The sequence below is a fragment of the Capra hircus genome, chromosome 16 (assembly GCF_001704415.2).
Source record: "Capra hircus breed San Clemente chromosome 16, ASM170441v1, whole genome shotgun sequence".
Taxonomy (NCBI): domain Eukaryota; kingdom Metazoa; phylum Chordata; class Mammalia; order Artiodactyla; family Bovidae; genus Capra; species Capra hircus.
In genome coordinates this window covers 56,401,544-56,418,401 of record NC_030823.1, presented here as the reverse complement: position 1 = coordinate 56,418,401, position 16,858 = coordinate 56,401,544, and the positions used below count along the sequence as shown (strand labels likewise).

The following is a 16,858-nucleotide window of genomic DNA, read 5'->3' as shown; positions in this document are numbered from 1 at the left end:
GCAGGACTTCCCTGGTGGTCTAGGAGTTAAGAGTCTGCCTGCCAATGCAGGGACACAGGTTCAGTCCCTGGTTGGGGAAGATTCCATATGCTATAGCACAACTAAACCCATGCGCCACAACTACTCAGCCCACACTCTAGACCCAAGCTCTGCAACAAGAGAAGCCACCACAATGAGAAGCCTGAGCCCCTGCTCGCTGCAACTAGAGAAATCCCGCATGTAGCAGTGAAGACCCAGCACAGCCAAAAATAAATAAATGAATAAATTTAAAACATTTTTAAAAATTAAAATAAGAATCCTTGCACCAAGGAGAATTATTTGTATTTAGTTTATTAATAATTTATGATAAAGTAATGCTTCTGAAACCCTGTTTTATTAATAAGGCCAAAGTGCTTTTCAGGTTGTTGCTACACTGTTTAACTAGGCTCTTCACAAAACTTTGATTCCCTAAGATCATACCTTAGAAAGCCTTCCAAAGGACTGTAAGTTGAACTTTAAAACCATACACTGAAATTTCCCCTTTAGTTCAGATATGTGTAAGGCAGGAGATCAGGAAACTGCACGCAGGAAATAGAAACACTTTTCTTGAGTAGAAGAAAAAGGAGATTCAGTAGCCAGGTAGCCAAAAATGTAATGGTGAAAAATAAAATATTGCTAACATATTAAGGTCATCTCTGCGGAAATAATCTGTATACAAGGTGGTTTCCTTTTATATCCCACAAAGGGAATTAAAAGAAAACTGCTAAGTTAAAAAACCGTAGTTAGACTCTACTTGGTGCTGTGCATTAGCTGTGTGACTGTGGCCAGTCTCTCTAAGCCTTAGTGTCCTTTTATAAAATAAGGCCTATTTAAGCCCTGCCTTATTTAGTATTTCCTGGTGGCTCAGCTGGTAAAGAATCCGCCTACAGTGCATGAGACCAGGGTTTGATCCCTGGGTTGGGACGATCCCCTGGGGAAGGGAAAGGCTACCCACACCAGTATTCTGGCCTGGAGAATTCCATGGACTGTATAGTCCATGGGGTTGAAAAGAGTCAGACAGGACTGAGTGACTTTCACTTTCACTTACTTAGTATAGAAGATCTGTATGATGTTTCATAGGAATATTTGCAAACTGTATGTGCAAAAATAGAATGACTTAGCCCTTCAGGATTTGGAAAACAATGTTCCATATCCCAGAGGAAATAAGTTCAAATGTGTGTGTGTGTGTGTGTGTGTGTGTGTATGTGTTACATCTTTCAGTCCCTATTGTTTTTTCCCTATATTGTGAATCCATTCATTTGTTTACTCAATAAAAATGGACTGTATGCCTCTCTTACATCTAGCACTAATCTAGGTATCAGAGATTGAGTAATGAACAAGATAAAGATACTGATCACATATATCTTACCATAGGGTGATAGGTGCAACAGTAAATAAAGAGGTGTAATTTCAAATGGTAATGTCATCTCTGAAGAAAAATAAAGGAGGAAAAAGGACTAGAGAATGATGGGGTGAGACTAGGGGCTTTTTCAGATCATGTAGCCAGGGAAGTTCTCTCCAAGATGATGATATTTAAGTAGGGAATATATCTGGCTCAATTTTCTAATCTTCACAACACTCAGAATGTAGTTGGTGATCAATAAATGTCCAATAAGTGTCACTAAATACATTTTGATCATATCTGTAATTATATGTGTTTGTGTGTGTTCTGCTTGGGAGTCAATTCCTTTCATTTTATATATTTAAAATATGACTTGATTCTTCACCTGTTCAAAACAAAGGAAATACCAGTATTTCCCAGCAGTATTTTCCAGTAGTCATCCCCAAATACTAGCAGACTGCAGGCCCTTTGAAGCCGACTCCTCAACAGTAGCAGTCTGTCAGAAAGTTTTTCTTATGATCTCATGTGAAAAGATGGAGTGGAGGCCCTAAAAGCTAATTTGGTTTGCTTGGAGACACAATACAAGAGTTAGAACCCAGAACTTCTAATTCCTTTCACCTCTACCAGATAACTTTGAATTTTTCCAAGAATTAAAAAGGAAAAAAGTACAAGGCCAGACAGTCAAATAGGCATTAAAACACTAGCACAGAACAAACTGTTTGCCACAAGAATGGCTTTTTATGAAATGCCAATCTCTAAATGAGTCCTGTTCAGTGCCAATGTAAATTTTATAGTCACTTTCCATTCTGCCCTGAAAACTCATTTGAAAAACGTCCTATATGATCAGTCAGGTCAACTGTCTCCCTCCAGATTTCTCCTTCAGGCTCCTGTTGTTTGCGTAACTAGGAGCCCAAGGGGACATGGTAGATTCTTAGACCAAAGTTCTCCTTTTCTTCTTATCAGAGTCAAAACTGCAAACTAATTCAAATAGGACCACGCCTAACACATCTGATTGAGTTGTTTTTGCAATCTTAATAAAAGAAAAAAGAGAAGATGATGACTAGGTAAATACTGATGGTTTGATGGACCAAACAGGACAGTGATGATGGAAGAAGTCAAGCCATTCATCAGAAGATGCTGAAACTCATGTCAACAGCATATTTGGGACTCAAATTGGGATAGCATTCATACTCTAATTTGCTGTAAGGCACTGATATACATATGTGAGTGAATATGTAACTGAGAAGTTGGAAGGAGGGACAGGAAAGGGGACAGCTAAAAACATTTTCCCCTCCCAGAGCCTAGCTTAGATCACATCCAAAGCACAACCAGAACCAGAAGTTAATAAACTCATAAAACAGCATAGATGAGAACGATGAGTTTGGAACACCTAGTCTACCCCACCCCCACCCCGGCTGACTCAGTAAGTGTGCATGAGTGTTCCCTGATGGGGGGGGGGGGGTGGGCAAGATCAGCTTACGTCATCCTGTGGCAAGGCTGTTCCATGGGCTGGCGGGCACAAGTAACATGACGTGCCTGAGCCAGCTCATCCTGAAGTCGTCCCCAGAGTTCTCCTCCCTCTGCCCCTCATCTGTCCTCTGACTCAGCACAGCCACCGCCACCTTGAGCACCGGTGGGCCATCCGCACAAAGATCCCAGCCAGAGTCACTTGCAGACACACGCACGTGCACGGCCTTATTCTCACTACCACCACTTCACCCTTTACCTCCACCCCCATTCTCAGTGGCCACTGAGGTGTAAATGAAAAAGCCATGGTCCTTTACCCACAGCCTCCTCCGGAGTCCAGTAACCTGAGGAGTCACACACGCGCTGGGAGGAAGCTGTGTGCACGTACTGACGGAACGTCCCATCTTCAGTGCAGGCGCCACACATGCTGCCCGGGACCCTGCAAAAACAGCGTGGGGGGTGGAGACGGGAAGAATAGGTCAGATGAACTGGGATAACAAAGTTCAGACCACTTTTGGGGGCAGGGAAGTGACAGTGGGTATGGAGGCCCTGGGGGTAACTGGGAACACAACTCTTTCGCAACTCCCTTCTTGTATAGACCTCACCTTTGCAAAATTCAGAGTGACATGAAAATCTCAAGGTTATGAAGCAGAAGAATTTAACTAAGTCATAAAGGAGGCCTGTGGAGATGAAAGAGGACTTCTATCCCAGCAATGGTCAACACAAAATAATTACAATCTGAATCCTTCAGCATAAAACAGCTTCTATGCTGACTCTCTGTAAGTCAGCCAAAGGCTCCTTGCATTCCCGTGAGTAAAACAAACAGCAGTTTTCACAGTAAACTGACTAGCTATATGTGGTCTTATGTTTTAACACTCTACTTTTTAATCACACATGTAAGGGTCATATGAAATGTAATGCCTCTTGGTTCTCCAACATCTATGGGGGTACACCTAAATTCCTGATCATGACCCAAGATCCTTCAGAGAAGAGCTCTAGCCTTACCTCCTTCAGTTTCTTCATGAATTTTATGTTCCCATCACAATAACAAATCACTGCTTTACAAAAACATCCTGCCCATCACACAGTTCATGAAACATGATGTACTCTCTCCTGCTAAGTCGACTTTCCAAGCTTCTTTATTTAGCAAGCTCCTATTCATCCCTCAAAACCCATGCAAGTGTATCCTCTGCAATGATACTCAGCCTGACTCCTCTGGATGACCAGCACTCTCCCCTCTGGGCACCCACTGCATCTTCTAGCTCACGTCTTGGGACACTGATATTTAGTATTAACAATCCTCATTCCCATTCCTTCTCCTGGAGGGGTTCCAGGCTGAGCTCTATTTTTTCTGTGCCTAGCAATTAGGACGGAGACTGGTCTAAGCGGTCCCTCAGTGAGAGCTTATTCTGTGGGCATCCTTAAGACTATTAATAAGACTATGAAGAGCTCTTCAAGCACCATAGCTTGAAGAGTAATGTCAATAGCTAAATAGCAAGGGTAAATCACTTGATGAAGCCTGTTTCTGATACTTAGAATTTTTTTTTAATTTATTGAAGTCTCAGTTCAGTTCAGCTCAGTTCAGTCGCTCAGTCATGGCCGACTCTTTGCGACCCCATGAATTGCAGCATGCCAGGCCAGTTGTTATATAATATCATATAAGTTCTAGATATATAATACAGTGATTCAATTTTAAAAGGTATACTCCATTTACAGCTATTATGAGATACTGGCCATATTCCCCATGATGTACACCATATCCTTGTAGCTTATTTTACACATAATAGTTTGTGGAAACCCCATTGTGAATAATCCATCTGCAAACGGAGGTACCAAATCAAGGTCTCTCAAGAAGCAGCAAGAGAAAAATAAAATCCGATAATATGGTAGAAAAACAGTATTGTCAAATAAGGGTAATGATTGTGCTACTGAAAGGTGGCTGCTGTGAGCTGTGTGTTACGCCGAGATTCATGACCTCCGGAAGAGAGGATTTTGATGTGGGGTCAGAGACGAGGCTTGACTACTTGGACCCTTTTGTATAGCAAAGTTTTGTTAAAGTATAACAGAGATTGGAAAAGCTTCTGACATAAACATCAGAAGGGGACAGACAGAGTGCCTGCTTGCTAGTTTTTAACAAGGTGTTTTATGTTTCTTGAAAGTGAAAGTGAAAGTCACTCAGTCGTACCCAACTCTTTGCGACCCCATGGACTACACAGTCCATGGAATTCTCTAGGCCAGAATATTGGAGTGGGTAGCCTTTCCCTCCTCCAGGGGATCTCCCCAACCCAGGGATCAAACCCAGGTCTCCTACATTGCAGGCAGATTCTTTACTAGCTGAGCCACTGTCTGTTAGCTTCTAATCAGATAAAAGAAACACCTTAAGCCCGAGGGAGTTTCTCCAGGCTGCTCTTCCACAATGTACATTTTTGAGATAGGATGGCAGGAGGTGTGTCATCCCCTGGCCATGAAACAATTGACACGGATACTGGTTTGTTGAGCCATTATGGACCCACGGCTTGAGAAAAGTGAAAAAGTTAGTCTTAGGTGGAACCATTTTGAAGAAAGGCAGATTCCAAAGCAGATAACATAGTTTCATTAACATAGCTTAAGGAAAACATTTCCCTAAGAAAAACACATTGGTTAGCTCAAGGCAGAACTAGGTGTCTTCAACACAGAATTGAAAGAAGCCTCTTTCAACTTTGTGTAGAGAAGGAAATAAACGTCTGCCATTTGCAGTCTATTCCCTCCTGCCGCTTGGGGATCTCTGGCCTTCCTATCTGTTACTAGCTGCTGTGTATTAAGCACACTAGTGTGTGCCTAATACCTGACATTGCCCCACGAGATACTTTTCATAAATTATTTCCCATCCCTGTTAACGAGTGAGGATACTTAGGCTCAGAGAGATGAACTGCCTACAGTCAAAAATTTCTTAATTCCTCTGAGCAAGTTTCCAAATCCCATCAAGTGTCTAGGACTTTGGCAACGAAAAGGTGTCATTAACTGCAACCCCTGCCTGCAGTCAGCACTCGCGGCCACTGCGGACACAATTCCAAACCACAGTTCCCTGATGTACTTGGCTCTTCCGGGGCTGCCGCTGCGTGCGTGGTTGGGCTCCTCTCTGACATAAGGATTCCAAATACCTACTGGGGAGGAGTAAACACAACTCCAAGCATGACACAAATCCCTGGGAACGTGACGTGAGTTTCCCCGACACACGTGTCGTGAGGCCTCGGTGCTGTGGCCCACCTCGCTGAGAAAAGGAAGCCAACTGCAGCCTTTTCTGCCAACAGCCTCACAGCCAGCCAGCAGTGATGTCTGCTTTATCGTAACATTTGTACCAGAGAGAGAATTGAAAGATTAAATTGTTTACACGTGTTACATAAACTGATGTAAAAATGTGGGTTTGCACATACCCACGGAGGACCTACTGTTCAGCCAGAGCCACCCAAGGTCACACTCGCCAGAAGAGGTTTCTTCCACACATCACAGAGATATAGGTCAACTCACAAAAGGGGTCTGTGGGAGCTTGGGGGCTGATGAAAATCTAAACTGCTTTATAGGCTTGTGGGTCTAAGTACCATCATGCAGTAAGTGCACATTGGACTAGCAAAGTACCAAGATCTCAGAAGGCTGGGAAAGCCACTTTGCAAAATGATTCACCTGCTTCCTCCCATCCCTGTCTCTGCCTGTCCTCTCTCCTAGGTTTTCGGAAAAGCTGGAGTACATGGGAACGTGCTTCAGGGACACTCGTCTCCTCAGCAGGGATCTGGCACCCAGAAAGGAAGTGGGACACACAGACGGGGGGCTATCCACCTGCTCAATGAGAAAGCCCCAAATTCACAGACACAATCTATTCCACATCCTCCATTTCTGAAATTCCCGGGGATGTACCCAATTCACCTCTACCCTGCCTTGGATTCCTCACTGATACAGCAGCGATTGGGCTCACTGCGAGGACTAAAGAGAATAATTCCAGGTAAAATATCTCATATAGTGAATGCCTCTCACACAGAAGGCCCCAGTAAACCACAACCACTGATTATTTAGAAGAGAGTGGCAGGTTTCAGGAAAATGGAGAGCAGGTCGTGGATGCGGTTCCGACCCTTCCCCATTAAACCACATCCCCCATCTTCCCACCAATTGTCAGAGGTCACCCTTTTCCTTCCGTCTCTCTTTGCCACAGAAATGTTCCTGGTAGTCATTACAGCAATATGCAGAGGATGAATAAAAACCAACTTTAGCTAGAATGATTCTCTTCACTAAATATGAATTAGGTGTGTATTGTGGCAGGCCAAGAGACCAAGATAACAGAAAGCAGTTCTACCCCCTCGGAACTGCCAGTTGAGCAGTGGAACACACAGGAGAATGAACAGATGATTGCACGAGCTATCATAGCCATAACGGAGGCAGGCACAGGGTATAGCAGGATAGAAAAGAGGCATTAGAAACACCCACCCGAACCAGTTAAGCCCCTGATACATGGCTTGAATAGCCAGTTACCCACCCACCCCCAGAACTGCCTGGAGGAAGACGCTGCACTTCCCTTCTTCCAGACACTACTGTGCAAGTAGTAAGCCCCTTACTCCTGTTCAGCTGACCTGGACAGGAAGCAAGTGCTGTCTCAGTTTTGCCAGACCATCGTTTGTCAGCCTCTCCGCAGCTCCTGGGATCATGCCAGCTGTGACATAAGGAAATATCAGAGATGCCCCTGGCCAAGGAGCAGGCCCACGTGATCCAGTGTTGGCTTACGTGAGAGCCCCAGGAACCCAGCTCAGGAGATAAGGACGGAGCAGGGAGGCGGAGGCAGCCCTGAGCAACGGTGCACACTTATTGTTACAGACTGGGGTTCCCCCAGCTTCACACTCTTTCCCTCATTCATAAGAAACGCCACGGAGAAAGATACTAGCTCACCCACAGCCAGCGCCCTCTCACCTGTCATACATAACTCCACTAATCGGAGGCAGCCAGTGGATAGTGAGGGACTTTTGAGTCTGCCCGATGACCATGGGGGGGATGGGGATGGGGGTGGGCTTCTGGCTCTGGCTCCACTGCTGATACACAAGGTCCAGATAGCAGTGCATTCGTGCCACTTGGTTGGGGGTGAAGCTGTCAGTGCAGTCATCGTCTGCGGAGACAAAAAAGGGAGCAAGAGAGATGGAGGTTTACCCTGAAAGGTCCACCAGAGTGGGGATAGATTTTGCCAGAAAGTGTCTAGGCTGGAGATGGGAAAGAGAAGGCAGAGAAGAGCAGTGGCTTATCTCTAAAGCAAACTGGGCTTGAGGTTTACCTCGGGCTGGGCCAGTGAGAGACTCAAGCCCTGCGGTACAGGTTGCTCTGAGCTGACACTGTTTATTCAGGAAACCACAAGATGGCAGTGTTTCAGCGTATGACCCTTTATCCATGACCGTGTGTGGAGTTAGACACCTGCTTTACGCCTGGTGATTTTGGCCAAGGTTAGTGAGCATTCAGTGGAGATGCTCGAGGAAAGAGAGCCAAAACATCAAGAAAGCATCACACCTGGGAATGGTGATCCCCAACTTCCTTTTGGAGTTGGCAAAATTCCCAATTAAGGACACTTTTCATAAGATTAGAAAGGGAGTTATCTTAGTTTCCAGGTCTTTTCCCATGAAAGCGCACACAACACTCTCCTTACTTCTTAGGTGTTTTCTCTCTCCACTTCAAAGGTGGTGTCTAAAGAGCTCTGCCCTCTGCACCCCATTGTCTGGTCCCTCTGCCCTGGAAAGGGACACTGTACTTGTTGGGGGACGCTGGAGGGCTGGTCCTTATGAATTTTATGTGCCTGAATCATGTGCCTAGATTAGACTTAGATAGGAATATATTGATGGGTCATGGATAGGACTAGTCCAGCACTCTTTCTTCCCTTCAAAGGCAAGGCTAGCATCTTATCATTTACCTTTTTTTTTGGGGGGGAGGTGTTTCTGAACCTTATCACCAACAAGTCCCTGAACCTTATAGAAAAATTACTTCTTTCCTTCACCACCAGGATAAGTCATCAAATCACATCATTCTGCAATTTTAGGGATAAATGTAAGTCCATTATCAGGAGATGATGACTAGTATTGCTTTTTGACAGAAACAGGAAAGATGTGGAAGGATAAAGAAGCAGCTTAATCCAAGACGACAAAACCAGACAAAGCTTGTGTGCAGGACCAGGAAAGTACCATCTTTAAGTGAGATAGCACCATTTTATATAGGAAGACTAAGAATCAGCCCTTGGCTAGTGTTGGAAGACGAGAATCTGATACTATTTAAAATAACATAAAAGAAAAAGGAACTCTGAGCCTAACATTAACCAGAGCCATCTTTCTGATCAACTTCAAAACCAGTAAAAACAGCCACCTTGACCCCAAAACCTCTTTCTCCATCACTTTTGGACTCTCCTTCAGAGTAAATCCCTAAGAATGTGGCAAAGAAGCAGGATAACCAAATTCTAGAGGTCAAGGGGCTCTCAAGAGTGTTTGACTTTCTCCCTCTTTAACTATCTGTGTCAGAGGTATGTTTTTCTTTTAATTTTTAGTGGAGGAGAATGTAGTCAATGAGACTGCTCCAAAATTCAGTATTTCTGTAAGTTCTTCAAGGACATGAAAAATAAATGCCATGACAAATACGCTTCAATTCTCTGGCATGAATGACTCTTGATGATACTCTCTAATTCTCATAACTCCACCCTCCCAGCCCATAAAGGCCTCCACGTAATTTTAACAGAAAAGAAATCCATCAGGACAGTGGTGATACCTGTATAACTCATGTAGTTGTTGAATGGAGCCCCTGGGAAGTAGGTGAAGCCACAGGTGTCATTGGCAGGCTCTGGGTTCTGGCACAGCTTACTCTTGGGAGTAGGGGCAGTGTCGGCGCAGAGGTCTCCTGTCTCCATGGACGGCACAGTCTCCCTGCAGGGGTCATCGCAGGATTCTCTCTCACTGACCCCTTTGAAGACATGGTAGAGTCCCAGGACATGCCCCACCTCATGGATCATGATGTTGGTGTGGCCAGGCATGCCATAATAGGCTGGGTTGAGGACAACACCACCTGCAATGGAAGGTTTGCGAAATATCTCTAAGCATATAATGAATAGCCAGCCTCTGCCTTCTGGAAACAGTGTTCATTTCCAGCCTCTAAGGGGAACAGTTTATAACTTCTAGTGGCATTCAGCCCCTGCTCTTCCCTTCAGCCACAAACACCTTCTGAACTAATCAATAAACATGTCTCTAACCTTCGTCTTGGGTCAGTGTTGTACTGGACACCAGGGATAACAATACGACAAGGCGACGTGATAGAAGGCCAAGATTCCAAGCCCTGGTTGCACATTAAAACCACCTCAGGGTGTTGAAAAATACAGATGTCCAAATGCCAGCCCCAGTGAAATGAATCCAAATAGCTGAGGATAGGGCACATGACTCAATATTTTTTAAAACTTCACAGGTTGAGAGTCATTGGTCTTAAATGAAAGCACACGCAATTCTCTGAGGACTTGAACAGCTATCTGACATTCTAGATCAGTTCTGTGGTCTGTAAAGTAGAGATAATAACACTTCTCTCTTTTTTTTAAAGCATTTGGCATATTGAAAGAGTTCGGTAAGTGACAGCTGTACATGTTGCTTCTGATTTTATGAGCCATGCTCTCAAGGAACCGACAACCACTGAGACAAAGGGAGGTCCAACTGAACTATCGTGAAATTCCAAATGTCAGAGGCACTGCAGGGAATATGTTCCACCCTCATTTCTCCCAGTCTCCCCAAGAACACCAAGAGAGGTATTTCAGAGAAGAGTTCATTACATCCAATATGGACTTGGATGAAACACCCAGTGGTATCACTATTGTTACAAAAGAAAAGGCTTAGGGTCTTTGAGTGTCCTAACTTCTGTCTGGTCCCTGCTTTTCTCCTCTCCCCATGGAAGACTTTCCTTTCTTGCCCCTAAACATTATCAGGATCAGACCAATTCTCATCTCCAGAACCTGAAACAGCATATGTCAACAGGTCTGGACCAACCAACCCTAGGCTTCAAAGTCACCCTAGCTGTGTTTGCAGGCTGGCCCCACCCTTGTGTCCTGGATCCGATCCTAGTTTCCAGGACTTGCTTTATTCCTCATACCTAAGCCCTTTGTATATCAGCAGTCTGCTGAGTAGAGCAGGAGCCCCCAGAAGAATCCCCCTGCCTTTCTTTTGCCAGATGGTATTCCATATGATCCACCCTGAACTCTATACAATACCTGAGAGACAACTACTTTACATGGCTTTATGGGCAGAACACAATCACCAGGGTATCCAGCATCACATCCATTGGTTTCTGTAATGGGCAGCTCAGTGTGCCTTTTTAGTGACTACTTTATTTGCAGGACAGTTTCTAAATCCAAGTTCTAGTTTCTTCCAGTCTAGTCAGTCATGCTGACATCAACCAAGGCATGTTTAGACTTGTCCTCAGATATACTGTCTACTTTCACATCTAAAATAGAACTAGTCCCTTGTTTATCATTTCTATTATTTCCAGGGGAAAAAAAAATCAACATTAGTCTTTCATAAAATTGTATTCTGTATAATTTTATTCATTTGTACATCATTATTATGTCAATATAAAGTTTAAAAGCAGTTTGAAAACAGATCTTTTTTTAAAAAAAATCCAGGGTGCCTACTATTTGAATAAACCTGGTGAATTGAAATATGTTCACTTCTCAAGATGCCTTCCCTTTCACGTTTACATATCCAGTTTTAGTAATAATCATCACTGAAGTTCATACTCCATCACGCTCTCAGTTCTCCAACAGCAATATCAACCTTTGCATCTATGAAGATTGTAAGAGAACACATTTCTGTTCTCTGAAAAATACCTACACCAATTTGCCAGATATCAAACTTTGAAAGACTGTAACTTGCCTATAAGTTTTGAGTGTCTATGCTGAGTAGCTTTTCCCAAATTACGTTTATAAACTCTGGTCCTGGGTGACACTTTGCAAAAAAAAGAAGTCTCAGTGGTTAAATGTGCTTGAGAAAAATGTGCCATACCAACCTTCTGAAGATTCACATTGTACCTGAGAACTGTTACATTAGGAGTTCTAAGAAGTCCTACAGCAATGTTCTTTAATCCTTTGTCCCCATACTTGTTTGGACATAGAACTTGTTTGGGACAGAATACTTTTTGTCATTTGGAGTACTGAATTACTTGGAGCACAATTCATGGAATACTAACCCAAAGACCAAAAAGCTTCCCAATCAATAGTTATTTTCTATCCATATTCTTGCCCCTGAGCAAATATCAAATAGCTCCTCATCCTATGGTCAGTCTAGCCCAAGTCCTCTTGGGATCTCCTCCAGCAGTAGAGAAAGGAACTAGAGCTGAAAGAAAGAAGTAAGATTCCAGCAAGAAGGGCTGGCAAAAGTAGCATGTGTCAGTGACATAGGGCTGCAGGCAGGGAGGCCCCAGGGCACTCCGAGTGGATATGAGTGTGGTCATGATAACAGTGGGCTTCTTAGCAACCTCTCAACCTCTAGAAGTCTGTGCCTCAAGTCTAGATAAGATTTCTACAAATCCAAAAATATTCACAGTCTCCTTTCAGTCAACTTGGTTATTCATAAGGGGAAGAAGAAGTGCGAAAATGCAAATCATCAACCCTGCCAGAAAGTCTCCTCCATGCTCAGGACAACTGGCCAGAGTTCTCCTCCACAGTACCTTTAAGATACATTATCAAAGAAGGAGAATATAGGTTTAACCAGATAGCACTTAAATTTTAATGCGAAGCAAAAGCCTTTGAGCATATTTACTCACAGTTATGTTTTTGATTCGGAGAAGGCAATGGTAACCCACTCCAGTACTCTTGCCTAGAAAATCCCATGGATGGAGGAACCTGGTAGGCTGCAGTCTATGGGGTCATGAAGAGTTGGACACGACTGAGCGACTTCACTTTCACTTTTCACTTTCATGCTTTGGAGAAGGAAATGGCAACTCACTCCAGTGTTCTTGCCTGGAGAATCCCAGGGAGGGGGGAGCCTGGTGATCTGCCGTCTATGGGGTCGCACAGAGTCGGACACGACTAAAGCAACTTAGCAGCAGCAGCAGCATGTTTTTGATTCCAAAGACTTCCAGCCCCTAATTATCTATATGGAATGACTTGTAATGAGTTTAGTTACTATCACTCAGTCATTTCTGATTCTTTGCAACCCCATGGACTGCAGCCTGCCAGGCTCCTCTGTCCATGGAATTCTTCAGGCAAGAAAACTGGAGTGGGTAGCCATTCTCTTCTATCTTCCCAACTCAGGGATAGAACCTGGGTCTCCTGCATTGCACACAGATTCTTTACTGTCTGAGCCAACAGGGAAGCCCCTTAGTTACTATATGTGGGTTAAATAGCATAGTGCATATTCTCATTGAGGAGTGAGTGCTGGGCACACCAATGCCTGCTAAGGAAAAAGTACAAGACCCTGGACCTCTTATGGTAATTCTGCCTGCTGGACTTCAAGGTTATGCATTAGAACTTAAAGACTTTGAAATGTGACCCTGACTAGCTATGTGATGCTGGCCCTGCTCTTTAATTTTTCCCTAGGCCTCCTCATCTCTAAAGTGAGGGGCCTCCATGGGCTTATGGTTGAGAGCCCTTCCTGTTCTCCTCCGGGGCCTCTGAGAGCTCACATGCAGGACTGAGTGAGACAATCATAGACACCATGTGGATAATTCATGTTATGGACTGTCACCACCTCAGCTTGGTAAGCTGTGTTCCTATCTCTAAGCAGAATGAGGGGAAGGGGAAAGGCTGGGAATGAGCAGCCACAGACAGTACATCTTGCTCTGCTACAGACATTCAAGTGGTCCAACCACTGCCTGTTCATCCTCACACCCTTTCCGCCCCTGTGTGCTGTTCTTCCTCCTCCTATGCCCTGCGGCCCCACGCTGGTCTCAGTCCCTCTTTATCCCAGCCAAGGCAAACTGGTTAAGTTATTAGAGGAGTGCATTTTAGTTACTCAGAGACACATACACTGATACACCCATATGGGGATGAAAGACATTAATTTATGTCATGGTTTAGTTTATAAAATTTCTTCCACATTTTCATAATAATTACATATACACATACACACACAGGCTTAGGCCAACACTTGAGGGAGGCATAAAAATTCAAAATCTAAAGAGAACTATCATCCAAAATCTGAAAAAAAAGGTGACTTTTTTTCATTAAGAAGAAAATGGAAGAGGGTATAAAAAAGGGGAACCCTCTTACACTGGGAATGGTGGGGAAGGACATTGGTGCAGCCACTATAGAGAGAAGTATGGAGGTTCCTTAAAAAACTAAAAATAGAGTTACCATGTGATCCAGCAATCCCACTCCTGGGCATATATCCAGAAGAAACAAAAACTCAGTCAAAAGATATATGCATCCCAATGTTCATAACAGCACTATTTATAATAGCTAAGACATGGAAGCAACCTAAATGTCCACTGACAGCGGAGTCAATAAAGAAAATGTGGTATATATAGATATAGATATAGTTACTCAACCATAAAAAGAACAAAATAATGCCATTTATAGCAACATGGATGGACCTAGAGATTGTCATGCTGAGTGAAGTCAGTTAGACACAGAAAACCAAATATCATATGATATTACTTATATGTGGAATATAAATTTTAAAAAGATACCAATGAGCTTATTTACAAAACAGAAATAGATTCACAAACATAGAAAACAAGCTTATCATTACCAAAGGGGAAAGGTAGGGGAGGGATAAAATAGGAGTTGGTGATTGACAGATACATATACTATATATAAAACAGATGAACAACAGGGACCTCCTGCATAGCACAGGGAACTGTATCCAGTATCTTGCAATAACCTATAACAGAAAAGAATCTGAAAAAGTGTATACACACACACACACACACGCACACACACACATACGGACTTCTCCGGTTGCTCGGTGGTAAAGAATCCACCTGCAATGCAGGAGCTTCACGAGATGCAGGTTCGATCCCTGGGTTGGGAAGATTCCCTGGAGGAGGACACAGCAAACCACTTCAGTATTCTTGCCTGGAGAATCCCATGGACAGAGGAGACTGGCAGTCCATAGGGTAGCAAAAAGTCAGATGTGACTGAAGTGACTTAGCAAACACATGCATGCGTGCGCGCGCGCGCGCACACACACACACACACACACACACACCTGAAATGAACACAACATTGTAAATCACTATGCTTCAATTTTTAAAAAGAAGGAACAAGACATGAAATATAAGTAAAAACTAAGTCCAGTTGCCAGAATGGCAACTCCTTCCCGCCTTCTCTGCCATTTGGGTCTGACCAGGGAGGATCCAAGGAGCTGTAAATTCTCACCCTCTCAAGGAAATGAGCAAAGCTTTTCCTGGAGAAACTTAGTAGAAACAAGGAAAAGATGGTGCAAAATGCTACTTTTCAGGACTATTTTGCACTGATATTCAAACAAATCAGCACCATTTTCTGAAGCAGATACCTACACCCCACAGTTTCCTCCATTTTCATTTATTTACCAGTACCATGTGTGGGCCCAACTCTGAGTGGTTATAAGTGGGGCCTTACACCACTGCACTTTGGAGTGACCAGGGCTCCTTCTCTGGCTGTGGACATTCACTGGGAATGCATTGGTCTTTATTTAGGGGGACATTGCTTAAAAGTGTTAGGCTCTTTGCAGATCTGTTCAGTGGTCACAAGAGTTCCTACCTTAAAGGGTGGTTATAAAGATTGAAGTAACAATGTAGATTAATAAACATTTCGCTTATTTTCCAGAACAAAGTAACTGAACAGGTATATTAGACTATTTGTCAATATTATTATAATAACCTAATGCGTCCTGGCCACGTGCACTCACTTGCCCCCACCCTTCGCTGGCTCTCACCTAACCATCTTCATTCAACTAGAAAATGAAAGCTAAGGTCTGGCCACAAACAGGGCAAACATCCCAGAGTGATAGCAGACATCACCAAGCAAGGCAGACAAACACTCTCACGTGAGGAGCTCTGATTTGCTTCTAAAATGCTCATACTTTGCTTCCAGGTTGTTCTAATCTTGAGACCATGGGCAGCCAGAAGACAGAAATGAATTGAACAGAGTTGCAAATAGACAAGTGCCCAGTCTCTTCAGAGACACTATATTGGCATTCAAAACTGATCTGCAGTGGCCTAAAATTAGTGATTGTAAGAGGAAAGGAAATTTTAAGGGATTGGGAAAGTAAGCTAAATGCTTCAGAGACCTTACTGGTAGGTCAGATTAGTACAAGGCACCTTTTTTCTGTAGTGTCAATCTTTTTCCTTATCACTTCTCTAATTTAAAAAATTTAATTATCATTTCCTGTATCGAAACCACTGTTCATGTTTGTCTTTCCTCATCTGAGAGGATAAAAATGAAACACAGCTGATCGATAAATCTGGTGGCAGATTGGGAGGGATGGGATTTCTTCTACAATAGAATTCCTTCTTTTGTGTTCTCTGCTGTCACCTGCCACATTGAAACAGGGAGTAGAAAGATGTACCAATATTTGTTTTAACCATACCTTGGCCCCTCAGTCTTCACTTTAAGACTTGGACTTCCTCTACTCTCATTTACCTTCCAGTACCTGGCCCACAAAGGGCTTCTAGGAACTGATGAGCAGAACAGGAGTATCTATGCAGCGGAGACTTTCAGCAACATTTTGTAAATACTAGCATTTCACCCAAGTGGTTCCTCGGCTCCCTCCCTCTTACCCTACTGCCAGACTCTCTTGCATTCCTCTATTAACTTAATAGGAGGTATATGAAAGAGTGAAAAGCAAGGAAAGAAGCAGTCCTTTTCTGGCTGTGAGATTTCCAAAGCCTATGCCACTGAAACACTGAGAGGACACTATGGTTTAGTTAGCATGGTGGATAAATGCAGGAAAGTAAGCTTTGCCTCACATTACCAACACCACCACCATCCTCTTAGCCTCGGAAAGAGTCTCTTAAGTTGAAGGAAGAAAGAAGAGATAAAAAGGACATAATGGGAATGTATAGATAATGGTGGGTCCAGATAAAACG

The 16,858-nt window shown here is 43.5% G+C and overlaps 1 protein-coding gene across 1 annotated transcript in view; it reads right to left on the bottom strand.

Annotated features, from left to right (window-relative positions):
* The window catches only part of PAPPA2 (pappalysin 2), a 329,773-nt gene that overhangs the window by 159,293 nt on the left and 153,622 nt on the right, over positions 1 to 16,858 (bottom strand). Inside the window, exons 4-6 of the mRNA XM_005690911.3 lie at positions 9,584 to 9,877; positions 7,760 to 7,952; positions 3,145 to 3,266 (exon numbers count right to left, since the gene is read on the bottom strand). Of these exons, the coding sequence (XP_005690968.2) occupies positions 3,145 to 3,266; positions 7,760 to 7,952; positions 9,584 to 9,877 (609 nt within the window). The remainder of the gene's footprint in view (positions 1 to 3,144; positions 3,267 to 7,759; positions 7,953 to 9,583; positions 9,878 to 16,858) is intronic.